This window comes from Canis lupus, chromosome 3, assembly GCF_011100685.1.
Source record: "Canis lupus familiaris isolate Mischka breed German Shepherd chromosome 3, alternate assembly UU_Cfam_GSD_1.0, whole genome shotgun sequence".
NCBI classification, from domain to species: Eukaryota; Metazoa; Chordata; class Mammalia; order Carnivora; family Canidae; genus Canis; species Canis lupus.
In genome coordinates this window covers 18,292,267-18,312,822 of record NC_049224.1, presented here as the reverse complement: position 1 = coordinate 18,312,822, position 20,556 = coordinate 18,292,267, and the positions used below count along the sequence as shown (strand labels likewise).

The window sequence follows — 20,556 nt, the reverse complement described above, 5'->3', positions numbered from 1 at the left end:
TTCAGAGGAAGCAGTCTCTTCTCCCATCCACAACTCTACCCAGCCTATTTTTCCCTTCCTTTCAGCTTCTCTAGGACCATCTCTGATTAGCTCTTTATTTTTCTCTCTGCCTCCTGCAAGTAGACACTCCCTTTAAATAAGATTAAAATGCAACTTCTCTTTCAGTATCTTTACCTATACATAAAAAAAAAAGGCAAAGTACAGGTAAGAGTAATATACATTCAGTAAGAGGAAATTTTTAAAGAAGGAAGAAGGTTATAGTCCTAGAAGAATGAAAAATATTTTTCACAAATGTATTGTAAGCTTTTAATATGCATTTTAACACCTCACATTTTGTGACTAGAAGGAAACATCACTTTATGATGTTTTAAATTCTTTTATGTCTGATAAACTGATACTTAGAGATATAAATGAGACTGGTTCCATGGCCATGTCCTTTCATAGTAGGCTTTGAGAGATTATTTGGAGGTCCCAGCTGACCTAAGAACCATCTCTTCATTTTTAAATAAAGTAAGGGCTTCAAGGATCCTGAACTTATTCAGGAAAGTGGTGGTAAGAGCTTGGACTCTGATGATAGAAGACTTAGTTCAAATCTTAGCTCTTCTGCTAGTTAGCTGAGTGACATGCGACAGGTTACTTAGCCTTCCTGAGCCTTCTGTATTTGATTGGGTTAGTAACAGCGTTCACTGTTAGATTAAATGAGGTAATGAATGAGAAGAGTTGCTTGGACAGTTCTTAGAGGGAGTTGCCCCTTCATAAGAGAGGGTTGTATTACTGTTATTTAGGATGGATGGGAATGGAGCCTAAGGCAATTCAGGGGCTTGAGCAGTTGCTACATTAACACTAGTGGTTAGGGAGGGAGTAATTACAGCCCAACAACGCAACACAGCAAACACAACACATTCATCCATAGAATGACATCACTGATTAATGGTGGTTTCTAATAGCTTCAATCCAGTCTCCCAACGTTTGACATAAAGTTTTTCTACTCTGTCATATGTCCAATGACTATTTTCATTTTGAAGTTACGAAGAATTTAGGTAAATTTCCTCAGTCAGCTACTTGGCCAAGATTAGAACTTGTCTTTTGAATTCCAGACCATTTCCCCTTTCTCTGCTGCTTTATTGAATGGTTTTATATTACCAAAATGTGTAAAAGTGATAGTGAATTAACTCAGGAGGCATACTCTTAACCCACAAAATCTGGTTAAAGTCAACAGATTACTAAAAATTTGCTGCAAATATTTTTTTAAAAAATTTAGATATTATTTTATTATTACTTTGTCCACTTCTGAGCAGATGTAGGGCCATGAAAAATAATTATGTACTAGTTGAGCAAAAGCTCACCCTGGAATGCTTCTGACCTAACCAGGAAAGGAACTTATGGCAGTTAAACATGAAATGGGTTCTTGTGAAGTCTCCAAGTCATGTTGAAGTCTAGGGAGGTGCAGATATGATCTGTGAGTTTTGATTTCCCAATAAGATTCAGAAATATTGTTTGAATAGAGTATTTTGTTATAAGATTCATTTGTCTCTAGTCTGATTATGTGTTGGCACCCATCAATGTGCTGTTCAGTTTTAGATGATTCTTTACTGAGATTATAACATTTTCTTTTGACTCTGAGTTTTTATAAGTAACGTTCTAATCATCATCACAAAGGGAAGAAATATTTCACTGGAAAATAAAGGCAAGCTTCTATGTTGCAATCTATTGTGCTGACATCCTTAGTTACATGAAATTACTGTGAATTCAAGCTCACTTGGCCTTTAGGGAATAACAATTCCTGAAGACGTTACCTATACTTTCCTCGTGTTTTAGTTCATTGTATTTGCCGAATTTAGTTTCTCAAAAGTGAGAAGAATACTCTCCATATTTCAATATTACTGACAGTTGATCAGGAAAAGTAAAGAATGATATGCGCCATGGAGAAGCTAAATATATTTCTTCAAATAATAAAATGAAATTAAGTTCATTTACTGTTTGACTAAAATTCGACTTACCCTTGCATGATATTAAAGTTTGTTGTATTGTTTCATGACATAATTATTCTTATCAAAATGATCATAAAGCAAATGATGAATAAGGCCCCTGATTGGTAAAAATAATGTATTATATCAAATTGGACAATGACACAAGCAGTTGAAAAATGTATAAGCTTAGCTTCTTTGAATTATGCCAGAAAGTTCACAGTACTGCTAAGATTTTTAGATTATTATGTAAGAATAAATAAGTAAAAACAGGTGAGTAACAGTATGTTACAAATTGAATTCAGACTTTAGAGAATAATTTTTTTGAGATTGCTAATAAAGAACTGGGATGAAACATGACAATCTATAACCAGCAGACTAAATTTAGACTTATTTGATACTGAATTTGGGTAAATTTTGAAAAATACATAAAATTACAGAATTGACTATTATAAATATTTGGCCATATTTCTGTATAATCTTTTAAAAATAAAACCTTACAAAGTTGAGGCTCTCTTTTCCCCTTATTCTCAGTGTTGTTCCCCAGCTGGACACCCTGCCCTGTCCCCAACCCAACCCCAGCCAGCTACTGTCACAATGATATTGGGAGCATTTGTTTTTTTAATTTGAGATATAAGTATTTTTTCAATTGTTATTTTATTTATTTTAATTTCTTTGAGTATAGCTGACATACAATGTTACATTAGTTTCAAGTGTACAACATAATGATTCAGCATTTATATACGTTATGTCATACTCACAGGGTAGCTACCATCTGTCACCATACAACACCATCACAGTACCATTGACTGTACTCCTTGTGCTCTGCCTTTTATTCCCATGAGCTATTCATTCCATAACTGGGAACCTATTTTATTTAAATCTTTACCTAAATATGTATCCATCACATTCTGTAGTAAGCTTTATCTAATTTTAAACCTTACATTTATTGTATTGTGCTATACATATCATTATGCAACTTGATTATTTTTACTCATTGGCATGTTTTCAGGTCCATCCACTTTGAAAAATATTGAAATAGTTCATGACTTTTAGCTACTACAGAGCATTTTATTGTATGAATATGTTTTATTTATCCTTTTACTTATTGAAGTACATATAGATTGTCTCCTGACACTGATTTTTCTAGTAAGAAGCTCAGTCAGAGAGAGTAAAGGTGTTTCTTAAGGAAAATCCTAAAAAATAAACCCTGTGGTAATCTAACATGAGAGCTTAATCCTATGATTATACAGAATGTATCTCCAGATATGTATTTATTTTTATAATTATGTATATAAATAAAACTATTTCTTAATACCAGAATGATCTAAAAATAGAAACATATTGGTAATCATCCTTCTTTTTTTAATTTTCTAATTGTCAGATACCTCAAGTTGAAATGGTTTTTTTTGTGGAACTGTATGAAATAAGTGCTGGAGCAGCAATAAACCATAGTGCCAGATTTGCACAGATTACATTCTTACCGAGTGACGAACCTCAAAGCCTCGTGTATTTTTCTGTGGGTTCTCGGCTGCCAGTGGTTCATAAGAAGGCCACTTTAATCAGTTTGCAGGTGACCAGAGATTCTGGGACAGGACTGATGATGTCTGTTAACTTCAGTACCCAGGTGAGAGCATGAATATATATTAACCTACATTAAAGTTTTCTTCTTTACCTATAACTTACATAATGAGAAAGAATAATTGATAACATTATTTTCTCATAATGCCATCATAATTTGCCCTATTATTACATTAAGCTTTGTCCTTGAAACAATTCAGTTATTTCACTTAAGTCATGTTTTAAAGTGATGGTCTTTTGTATTTCTTTTTTTGAGAAAGGTAACAATACAGTGCAAAGTGTCTTACATAAATCTCTTTTATAAAATCTCTAGGGAGTTAACATTTTTCCAGAATGTAACTGTGGAAGACCAGAAACAAAAAGTAAGATCTATAAAAAAAAAAAAAAAAAAAAAAAGTAACAGACTTTGTTATGTTCTGTATGAGAATGAGAAATAGTTGAAAATCTCCTTCTCTAAAACATCACACACTAATTGATCTTTAGGTTTCTTTAAATCCCTGAGTTCATGGTGTCAATGCCACTCTTCACATCCCTCCTATTAGACAATCTTGAGGTGAAGGGAGGGAGTAGATGGGTAACCAGGGACTCTGCAAAGCAATGCTATATAACACTAAGTGACCAGACCCTAGGATTGGTCCAAATTGCACCATATACCTTTCCAGCCACCTTCACCGTCCCCGCCCCCCCCCCCCCCCCTTATTTTTTCTCTTGACTCCTCTAACTCGAAGAAATCCAGTTTGGAAACCACTATTCTGGTCAATGCTGCCATTTCCCATTTCAAGATTCCAAACCTGGTGACTCATTAGGGTTTCAATGGTGGTTTCTGTTGTGTTTTATTTATAAACTGCAACATAGTACGTATTTGGTTGTGTCACTGTTGGGTGGCTCAGTCATGTAGAACAAGTACAATTTATGTGCAGTCAGTTTCAGTAGCAATTACAGAGTCAGGGATGAGAGATTAGAACCAGAACTGTGGATAGTGAGCTGTCTGGAAGCTTGCCAGGCAGAAAAGCTGGTCTTTGTGACAGTCCACAGCTTGGCAAACAAGAAGACAAAACTATCATATGAGACTCTAGAAATAAACTCCATTCTACATAGCCTTGAAGTGGTATGAACACGAAGAGAGGGATCTTGATTCACATTGGGGAGATTTTAGTATTTTTTCTCTTGAGCATTGAAGATAGGAAGAGAAATGGGGATAAAACATGTGCTTCATTCTTCTTCTGTGAAGTATATCATCATATGCTCACTACTTTGTAGAGTGGAAGAAGGGGGACTGGAGATGAAGAACAGGTAATAAAGAGATCTGAGGTACATTATAAATTAGTTCATGCACTCAAAGGAGAGAGAGTTTGAAGTTGCCAAAATAAGAATCTGAAAATGCCAGTATTTCTGTCAGATTCACTTACATTCTTTCTAGATTCGTCATAAATGATTCCCTGAAAAACACATGCTATCACTAGTATGTAAGTCATAGCAGTTTTATAACACTCTAAAAATCAACATGAAGGATCCCTGTGGTGATAAAAGTGTTCTGTATATTGACTTTATCAATGTCAATATCCTGGTTATGATATATTATAGTTCTATAAGATGTTACCAAGGGGCGATATTGAATAAAGGGTGCAGGAGAGCACTCTCTGTTATGTCTTACTACTGATGTGAATCTATAATTACCTCAAAATCTAAAAAATTAATTTAAAAATTTAATGAAAGTCTCACTTCTCTGGTATCATTTTATTTTCCTTTTCCTTCACTGACACTGCATTTTTTCTCTCTGAATGCTGGACATACAACTAGAGACAAAGACGTATAATTCTCTTTTCTAGTAGATGGTGGGAATGAGAAAATAATTATGGACTAACTATTCTATTACAAAGATATCAATTTTCATTGTACTTTAAATAAATTACAATAATATACTTAACATAGGAGCTGTAACATACATACCCTTTGGCAGGTCAGTGTTCTCAGTACATAAATACTACAGTCTTAATATAAGTTCCCTTATATCTATGTGTTTATGACATAAAATTAAAAGATATAAGGATTTGAGATAGTGAAAATATCACTGATTCCAGTTATCTTTAAATAGGCCTATGGCTAAGCCATCTTTGAAAGCCACATCCAAATACTTTTATTTATATATACATGTACTATAACACAAGTTCAAGAGACTTTTCTTCTTCTCCCATTGCCTGTTCTTTTCGAAATATATTACTATATTGATTTTTGTTGTTGCTTTTATTTTTTGAGTTTTTATTTTTTTAAAAGATTTTATTTATTTGGGAGAAAGGGAAGGGGAGGAAGCATAAGCAGGGGGAGGGGCAGAGGCAGAGGGAGGAGCAGGCCCCCCACTGAACAGGGAGCCTGACCTGAGGCTCAATCCCGGACCCTGAGATCATGACCTGAGTGGAAGACAAACGCCCAAGTGGATGAGCCACCAAAGAGCCCCTTGTCATTGCTTTTAAATTGCATAATCCTTGTTTGCTTTTGTAATATGTATTTTTGGAACACAAGAACATTTCAATTGTTCCTTTTCCTTTAAAAATCTGAATTGTGAAATAAATTTAACAGAAAACAGTGGACAGAGTGTATATATGCAGTTTATAATCATAAAAGGACCACCATCCAGTTTAAGAGATCCAGCTTTACTGGACTCATAGAACTAGCCATGGTGAACCCTTCTCTGATACCATTCTTCTTTTTTCTTATAAGATAACTCTCCACTTCTTGCCAGTAACTTCCATCCTGAATTTCATGTTGAAATATTCCCTTGCTTTTATTTATGATTTTATCACCTACCATGTGCTGTATAGGTTTACCTCTTTAGGAAACTATGCAAATGAGATTCTTCCGGTTGTATTGTTTTATGGTGTGCTGGTTTTGCTCATCACGTTTCTGTGCAATACCCATGCTGAAGTTTGTAGCTCTTACTTCTTCTGTTAGATAGTATGCCAGTGGATACTGTATGCATTCTGAAGTCAATAGGCTATTGTGTTGTTTGCTTCAGGGAGATTTTTTGGTTTGGTTTGGTTTTCCCACCGCTGTGCTGCAGATGCTCTCGAAAACCCTTAGCTTCATCTGCTTTTCATTTTTTTTTTTTTTTTTTTTTGCCAAAAATGGTCACTTTTTCCTTACAGAAGCATGCCCTTCTCCTTTGTGCTTCTGGAACACCACTTTTTCCTACTCTTAGCTCTTCCCTCACGACAGCTCCTTCCTGTTGCCTGTGTTCGTCTTCCTGACCAATACATGCTGGGGTCCACCAAGACTCATTCCCTGGCTAGACCACCAAAACCTGTTTTCTTTAAATATTGTATATAAAATGAGAACTGCAGTTTTTATTGCCAGCCTCTTTACCACCCTTGATCTGGACTTATATCTGATTGCTCATACTTGATATCCTCATTTGAATGTCTAAAAGGCATCTCAGGCTTACTGTGTATACTAAAAAACTCTTGATTTCTCCCATAACAGTATTTCCCCCAGTTTCCCATCATTCATTTGGGCAAACAGCTATCCTTATTCTCCTCTTTCTCTCCACCCAGCATGGAATTAACCAGAAAGCCCTACTGACTCTACATTCATAATATATTTCCATTTGGAGCACTTCTCACTCTTCCATTCATACAGCCTTATTCCAAGCTACCATTGTGTTTGCATGAAGTAATGAGAAATGTCCTATCTCTTCTCCCTGCCTCCATGCTCATCCCCTGCTCTAGCACAAGAGCCAGAATACTCATGAAAATCTAAGATAAAATGTGTCATTCTCCTGCAGGAATCCTCCATTGTCTTCCTGCCACCCTTTATATAATGTATATTGTCTGACCCTGCCTACCTCTCTGATGTCAGCTTCTAATCACATCTTTCATCCTTCTAATCTTTCATCCTTCTAATCACACTGACCTTCTGGTTCTTCCTCTGACATTCTAAGATGGTTCCATCTCAGGGCTTCTGTAATGCTATGCCTTCTGCCTAGAATATTTGCCCCCAGGTGTATGTGGTCTCTTTCCATCACTAAGGTCTCTGCTCAAATATCACATCAGGAGCTTCTATGACCAGCAGTATTAAAATAGTACCCTTCTCATCACCCTGTATTGCCTTACGTAGTCTTATTTTTCTTCAAAAATTCCTCCTCATGTAAAATTACATTGTTAATTCTGTAACTTTCATACTGTATGCTAGAATAGGTGCCATGGGGCAGCCCGGGTGGCGCAGCAGTTTAGCGCCACCCTTGGACCAGGGTGTGATCCTGGAGTCCCGAGATTGAGTTCCACATCGGGCTCCCTGCATGGAGGCTGCTTCTCCCTCTGCCTGTGTCTCTGCCTCTCTCTCTCTGTTTCTCACGAATGAATAAATAAAATCTTAAAAAAAAAATAGGTGCCATGAATGCAGGTATTCTGGTGTTCACCTCTCCATCCACAGTATTCCACCTGGCATAGTTGAGTATCTGTTGGCTCAGTAGTAAATAAATATACATTACTTTTGTTCTTTCTTTTTTTTTAAGATTTATTTATTTATTCGAGAGAGAGAGAGAGAGCAAGCGAGCATTGGGACAGGCAGAGGGGGAGGGAGACAGAGTGCCCGGCAGACTCCGTGCTCAGAAGAGAGCCTGTTGTGGGCCTCAGTCCCACCACAGGGAAATCACAACCTGAGTTGAAACCAAGAGTTGGACGCTCAACCTATTGCACCACCCAGGCAATCTCTTTTGTTCTTTCTTGATTAAGTTCCCATGCTTCACTTAAAAAAAAATCTTTTAGTGGCGCCTGGGTGGCTCAGTCAGTTAAGTGACTGCCTTCGGCTCAGGTCATGATCCTGGGGTCCTGAGATCAAGCCCTTGTGTCTGGCTCCCTGCTCAGCAGAGAGTCTGCTTCTCCCTTTGCCCATCCCCCTGCTTATGCACTCTCTCTCTCTCTCTCTCTCTCTCTAATAATAAAATTTAAAAAAAACTTTTAATAACCATGGTTTGAAGAAATTCACAAGTCTATACAGCCAGGACCTTAATCTTTAGGGTATTTTCACATCTTAAGTGTGACCAACAGGAAATCAGTTTCTTCTCCTTTGTCCGCCTCCCATCTTCCTTCCCTTAATTCCTTCCTCCATCTTCCCAAAATTTGCAGGTGAGAATGAAAATGTAAATATCCCTTTCCTCCATACTGCTGTTGTGCAGCATGTGTTGTTTAAAGCACAGTTTTTAAGTGTGTTCACAATTCCAGAACTTCCACAAGGCAGTAGTGCCATTTCTTTCCTAATCCTCATCATCGGCATGCTGCAAGGCATCTGTTTTTCCTAACATCATCACTATGATGTATATTTTTCTCCCTAATTTATCTTAGTAGCTTAGAAGAAGTATAAAACCCATGTTTTAGTATTAATGTTGTTATGGCCCATCAGTTTGCTTAAGAGAAATAAGATTTGCTTAAGAAATAAGAGTTTGTTCAGGACAAGATCAGAGGTGTTACAGTTTCACTTCAATGGTGGTGTTTAATTTCTAGGAGTTGAGGAGCACTGAAACAATTGGCCGTACTCTCATCTCTCCAGCTCTTTCTGGGAAGGATTTTGTGAGAACTGAAGGGACTTTGGTCTTTGAACCTGGCCAGAGAAACACCATGTTGGATGTCATCCTAACACCAGAGACAGGGTCTTTGAATCCATTTCCTAAACGCTTCCAGATTGTGCTTTTTGACCCAAAAGGTGGGGCCAGAATTGATCAAGTGTATGGGACAGCTAACATCACTCTAGTCTCTGATGCGGATTCGCAGTCCTTTTGGGGACTTGCAGATCAGTTACAACAGCCCCTGGATGATGACATTCTTAACAGAGTACTGCACAGCATCAGCCTGAAAGTGGCCACGGAGAACACGGAGGAACAGCTCAGTGCCGTGATGCATTTAATAGATAAGGTAAGAAGCCCTTGCAAGCGTTAGCAGTCGGGTTAGTTAAATTTCATAAATTAAAAATAAAACAGTTATAATGTCAGTTGTCATGAAATTATGGCAGGGTTAAGTTTCTGAACATAAGAGTGAAATGCACCAAGCTGATACTACTTTTCATGGATGTGACTGCTGTGTGTCTGGAAACTTCAGTCTTAAACTTGGAGAATGATCAGTATTCTACTGCAGCAGTAAGGACAACCCAGCATCTGAAAAGGAGCATCAGATGTCAGAAGCTAAAAGCTCTTTCTGATTCTCCAGAAACTGGATGAGTCTCTCTTAAGTTGCATCTCAGTTTTTTGAGTATATAAAAAGAGAGACTTGGCCTAGGTTACATAGTTCTTCCACGTAACGGGAGCTGTTACCCTCTGCTTGTTCCCTGTTCCTCCTGGGCCCTGAACACTCCCTCAGAAAAGGAGAAATAAAGAATGACCAGATTGGTGTGGACTTAGATCAACTTGGGTTTAGTTTTAACACATTTATTTATTTACACATCTGCGAATGATGAAATGGAGATTATCCTAAAAATGTAAGTAAAAGAAGAGATCTGAAAAGAATTATTATTAAAGGAAAAGACTCATGGGGATTTCTTTGGGGCTTTCTTATTCAAGATATTTCTTATCAATATATTTATATACAAGAATGAAAAATATTGAATACATACATGTGAATTTATAAATACTGTATTTTTACATGGTGACCCTTAAATACTTAAAATGCTAACAATGGGTTTTTAGATTATCATGCCTATTTTACTTCTCATGCTGTCTTTTAAATACGATGCCTGAAGGGTAGAAAAGAAAATTATAAAGTACACAGGCAAGAAGAGGAAGCCTTGCCAAATAGCTTGTAAAACAGAGAGAAGTGACTGCTATTTCATGCAAAGAAAGTTCTAGAGATAAGAATTTACTGTGGGAAATATTGTTACTTAAATTTTCTCATGATGAAATGGCATAGGACAGTAACAAGTTGATTTGGCTAAGAAGAGGGAAAGAATGCACAGTGGCATTTTAGAAAAGATAACCTTTATTCATATGATTTAGAGAAGAAAAAGATTCTGCTCCTTTTTTCCCCCTCAATGAGTTATATAAGAGAGCTACATATTATTGGTCTAGAATCAACATTTCTTTTTTTTCTTTTTTAAGCTTTTATTTATTTATTCATGCGAGACAGACAGAGAGAGAGAGAGAGAGAGAGAGAGAGGCAGAGACACAGGCAAAGGGAGAAGCAGGCTCCATGCAGGGAGCCCGATGTGGGACTCGATCCCGGGTCTCCAGGATCATGTCCTTGGGCCAAAGGCAGGTGCTAAACCACAGAGTCACCCAGGGATCCCCCTAGAATCAACATTTCTTTAACTAGCATTGTCAAGTAGTACTTCTTAATTGGTTTTTGTTGAGTCTGTCATGAATAATGAAACTGAATTATGAATGAAACTCCTATGGAAAAATGTAAATTTTTTTGAATAACCATTAGCAAACATGATTATTTTCAAATCATGTATTGTTACTAAAATATTTTTTAATATTGTGGCATATTGTCTTCTCAAATTCAATTTTTATATGTATGTCATTACTGAGTAACTGACTTATTCGATAATTTATACATTTTATGTTTTATATAATGTTATATGTAATAATATATAAAGAAAATTGAAAAATTCTACTCAGCAACATGAAACACTTGAATAAATAGAAACCTATACCTTGTCCCACAACAGAAAGACTCAATGTCATAGAGTCAACAGTTTTCTGTAAATTAACCTATAATTCCCTATCAAAATAGCAGTAAGTTATTTTGTTTTGTTTTGTTTTTTAACCTGGACAAAATGATACCATTGTTGACCTGGAAAAAGAAACATGTGAGAATGGGCAGAAATTTTATGAAAAAGAAGAAAATGGCAGTGATCTCACCACACTAAATATGAAAAATGTATTATGATCTTACAGTGATTAAAACAGGGGGTGATGCTGTCTTAGGCATAGATATTGACATGAGAGGAATAGAACAGAAAGTGCAGAAATAAATGCAAGCACATAAGAAAATCTCAAACATGCTAGAAGTGACATTTCAGATTAATGGGTCAAAAATTCTTATTCTGTAAATGTTACTGATACAGGTGATTTAACCATGTAAAAGAAAAACAGAGCTGGATCTGTATCCTAAACCCTACTGCAAAATAAATCTCAGACATATCAGAGAATTGCAAAAATGAAACCATAAAAGTATTAGCTGAAAACATGGATGAATCATTTGTAATATATAAGTTTGAAGTGGAGAAGTTAATTCTAAAGCATAAAACAAAACCCAGAAGCCTTAAAGGAAAAGAGTTTAACAAACTTGACCATATAAAGTTTAAACAAAATTTCTCTCTGCATATACCATAAGGAAAGTCAAAAGACAACTAATGTTATTTGTCACTTATATCTCAGTAAAACTTAGGTGGTGAGGGAAAGTAAAAAAAAAGACAACTAATGGTTGTGGGAAGCATTTGTGCAAATACATGTGTAACGGAATGTTTATGTCAACATTACTTATAATAACAAAAATTGGGAAAAAATAATAGCTATTAAGAAGACCCTGGTGTGTTCCTAACATGCAAAAAAGAAAGAAATTATATTTTAGACATTTATAATAATGCAAATAAGACAGTAATGAAACAGGCCTGAAAATGTAGATAATCACATATAATTAGGTTAACATTTTAACATAAAAACACAGGATGCCCTGTTAACCAGGAATTTCAGGTAAACAATACATTTTTCAGTATATCACAAATGACAAATGTTGCATGGAGTATTTGGGATATACTTGTATCAAACAAATATTGGTTGTTTATCTGATATTTGCTTAGAGTCCCCTGTACTTTACTTGTCAAGCCTTCATATATCCCATGTGTACCTAATACATATAGACTTCTAAGATATCCTCAAAATCAAGAGTATAGAATAGAGCTTCCAAATACTAGATTCAACTTCATTCTCTAAGGTCTTGTATTTTGAGTGAAATTGTTTCATATTTGTAAGTTTTATTTTTCCCCAGATTCTAACTTTTTAAAAATAGAATCTGTTCCCTGCTGTGCCTTTCTTTATATGGAGAACTCCATAAATCTTAGGTATTGTTATACTCATCAGAACAGAAGAAACAAGTACTGTACCCAAAAGAACAACAGCTTTAAATGATTCACTATAAAGATTTTCTGGATAAAATCTAGCTGTGGCTTTTGGAAAATTTTTGCTGTGACCTAATATTCTATCCCTTCATTTTCCTACTATGCATGGTGCAATGAAAATCATTTAAAATGCTGTTGGTTGCTTTAACAATATTATCAGTCTTTTAAGACCGCTGGGTTTGATATGCAAATTTTTAATTTCTTTGGGATTTGGTTTCCAGGTCATTGAAGCTTGTAAAACATGAGTCAGGGGGTGTTGCCTCTTATTTTGTGTTCTGGAACAATTGAAAGAGCACAGGAATACTTTGTTCTGTGAAAGTTTGATACCCCTCTTCCCCCAACAAAGTTCTTTTTTGTTTTCTCTCCTGACAGTTTTAAAACCTTTTCCCATGGTTCATTCAGATTTTCTATATTTTTGTAAGTCAACTTTGATAATTTTTAATTTAATTTAATTTTTTATTTATTTGAGACACAGAGAGAGAGAGAGAGAGGCAGAGACACAGACAGAGGGAGAAGCAGGCTCCATACAGGGAGCCTGATGCGGGACTCGATCCCAGGTCTCCAGGATGAAGGCAGCGGCGCTAAATTGCTGAACCACCTGGGCTGCCCTGGGGGTTCTTTTTATTGTTGTTTATGTAAAATGGCCTTTTATGGCCAGAATATTTCATCATATACTTCTTTATATCATAGATCTTCTTTTTCAAGAATTATTTTTTACATTTGGTTTATTTTATAATCACGCTGACAGCGATTGAGACTCAGCTAATGTTTTGAGTCAGAGCAGGGCAGCTGTCACAAGTGTCTCCTGGGTTTGACCATTCACCATATTCATGCCCTCAGACAAATTAGGCAGCCTCTTTCTGCTTCATTTTCCCTACCTGGAAACAAAGTAACACCAGCACCTCTCTATCAGGATTGTTGTGAAAACTAGAGAAGTTAGGACAACTTGCTGAGAATAGCACCCAGACAAACCGGGGGTTATATAAATGGCCTTTTTGTTGTGTTTTTTTATGTGCTTTACTAAAGGGAATTTTCTGTTGCCCTTGAATATGAATGAAAGTTTGCATGGCTCTAGAATTCTTAGATGACAACCTTTAATTCTTAAAACTGCACATGTTCTTATTGGCTTCTGGCATTTCATTTACAAAAAAAAGTCTGATGTCAAACTGAATTTTTGTCTCTCTGTTAGTAATTTTTCTTTCCTATCTGGTTTCTGGTAGAATTTTTTTTAACACTTGAAATAATATTTAAAACTCACCCAGATGCATCTGGTGGTGTTTCTTTTTTCGGGTATAAAGCAAGCTCTGCATTTTTAGACATGACTATTTCTTTAGCTTATTAAGGCACTGTGGCTTTCTCTCTCTCTTTCTCTCTCTCTCTGCTTCTATCAGCTCTTTTATATGCTTGTTGTATCTTATAGATTTGTTTTATTTATCTGTTATATTTTCTCTGAATTCTGGGAGCGTTTCCTGAGCTTTTTTTTCCATTTAATGTATTCAGTTGATTGTTTCAGGAGTCAGTGGGCTGTTTGCTTTCTTCCTTGTAATGTTTATTTGATAAATTTTTACTTTGTTAAATTTTTACTTTGTCTTGCTGCCAGATAAGTAAATACATTTACTTTGTATTTTTGTCATCTTTTCTTTGTGGATTATTCTCCATACTTACTCCATACTGTGGATTCTCCTCCTTACTTTCTTTGCGATGGATATTCTTATAAACTTAGATCTTGAGTTCAGCTATCACCTTGGCACTGTGTAAATTACAAAGCTTTAAAAATAATATGGGGAACATAGGGAACTTCCTCAATGAGCTCACCTGGTAGTAGCGACAAACAAATCATTTCAGTGCTGTCAGAGATTCATTATAAAGGTATGTGCAAGTTACACAGAGAGTGATTATGTATATTGGCAGGTGGGGGTACAGTGTATAAATCACAGAGCAAGTGGTGACTAATTTGGATTTTGAAGGATTTATAGGGACTTCTCAGGTATAGAAGAATAGTGGGATAACAAATCAATGGCTTTACACCCATGCTTAGTCAGACAATAAAGATGTGGTCCTTGACACTCTGGCAAGGAAAAACAAAATAAATCATGAAGGCTGTTTTCCTCTTACTCTCCTTGTCCCTCAAACAACAAATAACCTAGTTCTTTAAGGTAGGAGGGCTCATACTTCCAGATAAAGGCAAGAGTGCCAGGAGCTGCTGACTACTCTTAGTTAGAAAAAGAGTCTTTCATTTGATGTTTTAGAAATTTGGTGGTAGGTAGTGGATTCTGTTCATGGAATGCCAGGTAATCAAGAATAATCTTGCTTCCGTTGTTGGCAAATATTCTTGTACTTATTTCTTTGGTTGTTGAACAAAAGAAAAAGAATTCTTGGGGTAGATATAAAAGTGAGATTAATTTTAATTCATGATGTTAATTATTGTAATAAAAAAATAAATGAACCATGCAACTATTTTGGGCTTTCTCTAGTTATCAAATAAAAAATATTTTGCTGATCACAACTCTTCTTTATAAATGGTTATGCTTTTTTAAAGTACAAGTGTATTTTTAAGTGTATTTGAAATATAATTTTGATCCCAATTTTTCCTAGATTCCTCCTTATTTTGCTTATTTTAATAACTTAATAAGGAACATGTACTGTACCATACATATCATTAAAGCAGTTTTATTTTTGAAGATATTTTTTCATACTGGAATTTTTTTTTCTAGATAACTGTTGAAGGAAAAAGCCAAGTGCTCAGTATTGAAAATCGAAATCTTTTTTATGAGATTCTCTGTGCTCTTATTAACCCAAAGCGCAAAGACACCAGAGGATTCAGTCACTTCACTGAGGTGACTGAGAATTTTGCCTTTTCTCTGCTAACTGATGTTACCTGTGGCTCTCCTGGTGAAAAGTAAGTGTTTTTTAATAATAATACCTTATATGTGTTCCTTCACGGTGTATGAAGTACTATGCAATGCAAAATGACATTTAAATGTAACTAGGGATTAAACTGTCAGTGCATTGTATCTTTTTCCCTTTAAAGATAATAATTCATTCATTCATTCCTCATTCATTTATTCATGTAAGAGCTGGAGGGGGGGGTGGGTCCGAGGAGGCAGTGAGCAGACTCTGCTCTGAGCCAGAGCCCCATGCAGGGTTGGAACCCGCGACCCTGAGATCAGGACCTGAGCCAAACCAAGAGTCAGATGCTCCACCGACTGAACCACCCAGGCTCCCAATGCATTGTATCTAACGGGCAAATGAAGTAATTATTTGAAGAAAGCATAGTAACTATGTCAAGAAAAATGGACTTATACTGTCAATAGTACATTCCTCTTGTTGTGAAGGATTTTTTTTTAAGAATTAAAAAAATATCTATTGCTTACTCTTATGATGATAAAAAATACATTCTTTTATGTATGGAAAAATCCTTTTATTAAGGAGAAAAAGGAAGGTGACTCCAAATTTTAGACATGTTTTGATGTGCTGTGGCAGTGGAGTCATGGTTCAATTTTAGCCATTTAGAAGCAGCTCTCCTCGTGTTGTTGACCTGTTGAGTAGTTGTTTTGTGGTTGGAGTTTCATGACAGAGTGCAAACAAGAGGAAAAGGAAAAAATAAAATGTTCATTGTGTTCATTATCAATTTTATAATTAATTTTGTAACTTTATGTTAATATTCTTCAGAAGATATGGTGTTTTAAATTGCATTCCAAAGGTAAATTGAGTCACTATAGTACCAAGACTTAAAAATTTTTAATTTCTATTTGAGCTAACATAAAAACGGCTAATAGAAATTGGTTAGAAATTGAGAAATTGAGTGGTCCTTCCACTTCTCACAGAGTAATACAGGTTATTTAAAGAGCAGTGATTTTGAGGGGCACCTGGGTTGCTCAGTCACTTAAGCAACTGACTTGGTTTTGGCTCAGGTCGTGATCTCATGAGTCCTGACATTGAGCCTTGCCTCCAGGAGGAGGGCTCCTGGCTCAGCAGGGTGTCTGCTGGAGATTCTCTCCTTATGCCCCTCTCACCCCCAAGCATGAGCACGCACTCTCTCGCCTTCTAAAATAAGTAAATAAATCTTTAAAAAGAAAGCAATTACTATTACTTAATGGGACATATCTGATTAGGAGTGTTTATATGGGGCGTCTGGATGGCTCAGTCGGTTAAGCATCTGCCTTCAGCTCAGGTCATGATCCCAGGGTCCTGGGATTGAGGCTCCCCCACCCGGGAGCCGTCTCTGCTCAGTGGGGAGTCTGCTTCTCCCTCTCCCTCTTCCTCTGCCCCTCCCCCACTGAATTTGCTTTCTCTCTCGTGCTTGCTAGCTCTCAAATAAATTAGTACAATCTTAAAAAAGATAAAAGTGTGTAAATCTTTATAGCATTTATTATTTATTTGCTGATGAATGCTGTCATCAGTGTTTATTAAGTCACACTGAAATTCAGGGATATTTTGAAGACTGTTTTTTAAAAATCTGGAATAATAATTTAAATCATCTATATAGGGCCCTTTATGAACTCTGACAGGTTAATTAAAATAACATTCGGATATGTAAAACTTTTAACTTTAGTTCTTAGATCATAAGACATACGAAGTTCAAAGAGATAGTCAATCCAGATATAAAAGGGTTATAAGAGAAATCAAGGAATAAAAGAAGAGCTGATATTAACTGTACCTCTGCTCTAGTCTTGACATTGTATTAGACTGAACAATATGAAGTTGCCTTTTTTTGTAGGTAGAATAGTATAATATATTGGAGACTATATGTTTCAGCATAATCCTTACTAAAAATTATACATATTTTATTCTTATAAAAGATCATTTTAGCATCTGGTCCAAGGCAGGGTTTTTATTATTCCTGTTTGCAGACATAGAAACTGAGAGACCTTAAACAGCTTGTCAAGGGTCGGACCATTAGTCATGGTGAGGCCTCAATCCCAGGCCCGCCTGCATCCACATTCCTTGCTGGCCACCATGCCTTGTGGTCAGAAGAGACTGTAACCACTTGCTTTGTAACAAAATCTCCACTTCCAGCCCTGTGGCTATAAAGTGCCCCTAGACTTTTTTATCCCAGGTTAGTGCCAGGGTCAGTCTTGAGGTGAAGGTACAAAACCAGCATCCTTTACACTGTACTCTTCTTTCAACTCTGATGAGTGAGTCCTAAGGATCAAGGTTTTCTTTTTTTTAAGATTTTATTTATTCACGATAGACACACAGAGAGAGGCAGAGGCATAAGCAGAGGGAAAAACAATCTCCCCACAGGGAGCCTGATGTGGGACTCTTCGGGTTCATGGTCCCAGCCTAAGGCAGATGCTCAACCACTGAGCCACACAGATGCCCCAGGTTTTTCTTAATGGTGTTTATCAGAAAAGCTCTACATAACTTTTTTGGAGGCCCCTTCTCTATCCTCAGTACTGGTCCTAAGCGTCTATCTCAGAGCAGTGATTAGCAGTTTGGCTACTCAGTGCCTTTAATACATGTCTCCAGTGTCTTCAGAAACCTCTGAAATGGATCATTTCTTTACTACAAGTAAGTTTACAATGAGGCTACAGTGTGTGTGGTTAAAAATATCCTTTCTTTTCTCTCTTGAACTATGTTCAGCTGTGTTGTTCAGTGAAGCCAGATAGTTCATAGCTTTATAATTCCCCATAATCCCAATTCTTTCCTTTTGTTTTCCCATATTTGTACAAGATCACTAGAATATTAAGGTTGTTTTAGATGCGAACCATCCACCTGGCTGTGAAAGTTGGTTTCCATATTTGTGCCCTCCGCATAGGGAGAATTGAAGAGTGTAAGATGCCCAGAAGGAGTTACCTTTTCTCCCTTGTTGCTGAATATGTTCTCAAGCTTGGAATGGTATCTGGTTTGTGGTGGATTTTCAGTGGTTATAGTATAACGAGTGAATAGAATAAATAAATGGATCAATATGTTTACTGCCATGTGTTTCCTCTCCACAAACTTACCTTTCCTTCCAAGTTGTCTGTGGAAAGGAAGCAGCACATCCAATGGCAGTCAGCCAAGAATAGTGTGGTGTCTTTGGGGAAATCATGAGCCTTTAAAGATTAAACATACAATAGGATTCATATGTGTGTGAAAGAATCAGATTTTAGAGGCAGCATGTTGAAGACAATGTCAAAAGTTTAAGAATGTGATAAATCAAGGAATAGGAGGACTGCATAGGAGATCAATGTTCAGATAAGATGAGCACTGAAATTAAGGCACAGACTTGGGGAGGATGGTAACTTGAAAACCGTTAAGTGGAAGAATTATCATCCAGTGACAAATTAAACAGAAAATAAGAGCTATCAACACTAGTTTTTTTTTGTTTTGTTTTTTTTGTTTTTTAACCTGGAAAACTCTAAAGCTGGTGACTATGCTGGTATGTGTTATGTATACATTATCTTAAGCAGTATTCAGGAGCATCTGCTGAGAGTGAAAGATTTGGGAATTGAGCAGGGATGTTGAGAATGATGACATCTAGAGCAATTACTTGGAAGCCAAGTAAAAACTGTCAAGTGGCACTGAGGGCACAGCTGTGGTTGGTCACTGGATTTGTAGTGGTTCCAGTCTACATATTAATGTGGAGTTCTCCCTCTGACTTCAACCAGGATGTAAAGCAGATTGTGGGATTGATCAAAGAGAATGTGGTAGAAGGGCATGGATCTAGGAGTGTCAGTGAGAGTATAGTCATTTGTAAGTGAGAGGGGCCAGGAATTTGGCACACTAGTGTCAGAGGTAGGTAGAGTACTGTGTGTGTTAGATTGGTCTCAGATGCCAAGATACTGGCATCCAGGATGTCTCTGATGGGCTAAATCTCAGTAGATCCAGGGAGAGTGGGTGGAGGGTTTGCAACCATGTTGGTGAGATTCATTGGTCTCAACCACACTGTACCTGTCAGGGGGTGCTGCAGTGGCAGCTTTTAGCTTACCGTCACCAGTGAAGATATGGGAGGCTGGATGGGATGATGAAGAGATGAGTTTTTGGTGAGCTGTTGTGAATACAGATTGAGATGTTTGGGGAGGAGTCTTGAACAACAGAGGTCAGTGCCTGTGTGAATGGCTGGATTAAAGATAGATATTTGAAGGCACTGATTCAAATGTAGTTAAAGTTATGGAAGATTTTTTTTTAAAGATTTTGTTTATTTATTTGAGAGGGAGAGAAAACATGCATGAACATGAGTAAAGGGAGGAATGTGGGGAGAATGGGGTTTGGGGGAGGGAATCTCAAGCACACTTCAGGCTGAGCAGGACCCCAACCTGGTGCTCGGTCTCATGATCCTGAAGTCATGAGCTGAGCACAAACCAAGAGTCAGAACCGACTGAACCACCTAGGAGCCCCATGGAAGATTTTTTTAGAGAGAGGATTTAACTAGAGGAAAAAACCCTTCCTCTTTCCTTTTCTTCTCAGATTTTCCGTTTACAATTCTCTGCTTCATTTCCCAGGTTAGGGATTTTGATAAGGTATCATTTAGATCCATGATTTAATTATTCATACTCTTTTTCTGTTGTGGTCCATATAACTTTTAACATTTAATGCATAATTTTTATCCTAACATCCCAATATTCTCCAAACTTCTTCAGGCAGGATTCAGATCTGATTTATTTTTGTATCTCTTCATTGTTCATAATCATAATGGGTCCAAGACAAGATTTATCAGGTTCCTTGGCAGAGTGGTAAAAAAAAAAAAAATTAGACTTGTAGAACCTCTAGCGTCCTCTTCAGACAAGGATTCTTCTGAGTAAGTCTGGGGTATGATCTTTTTTAAACATACTTCCGAGTGATTTCAACACATACTGAGGTTTGGAAGCACTTTCACAGAGCACAGGATCTTAGGCCTACAATGTTTAAACAGGGATGTCATAGAGTGAGCCCAGGTCTAGGTTGTTTCTCTTACCAATCACATGATTAGACTCAAAATGCT

General features: G+C 36.7%; 1 protein-coding gene across 1 annotated transcript in view; it reads left to right on the top strand.

Moving 5' to 3' along the window:
- The window catches only part of ADGRV1 (adhesion G protein-coupled receptor V1), a 518,581-nt gene that overhangs the window by 205,967 nt on the left and 292,058 nt on the right, over positions 1–20,556 (top strand). The window contains exons 77-79 of the mRNA XM_038532347.1: positions 3,352–3,594; positions 9,044–9,451; positions 15,365–15,549. Coding sequence (XP_038388275.1) covers positions 3,352–3,594; positions 9,044–9,451; positions 15,365–15,549 — 836 coding nt within the window. The remainder of the gene's footprint in view (positions 1–3,351; positions 3,595–9,043; positions 9,452–15,364; positions 15,550–20,556) is intronic.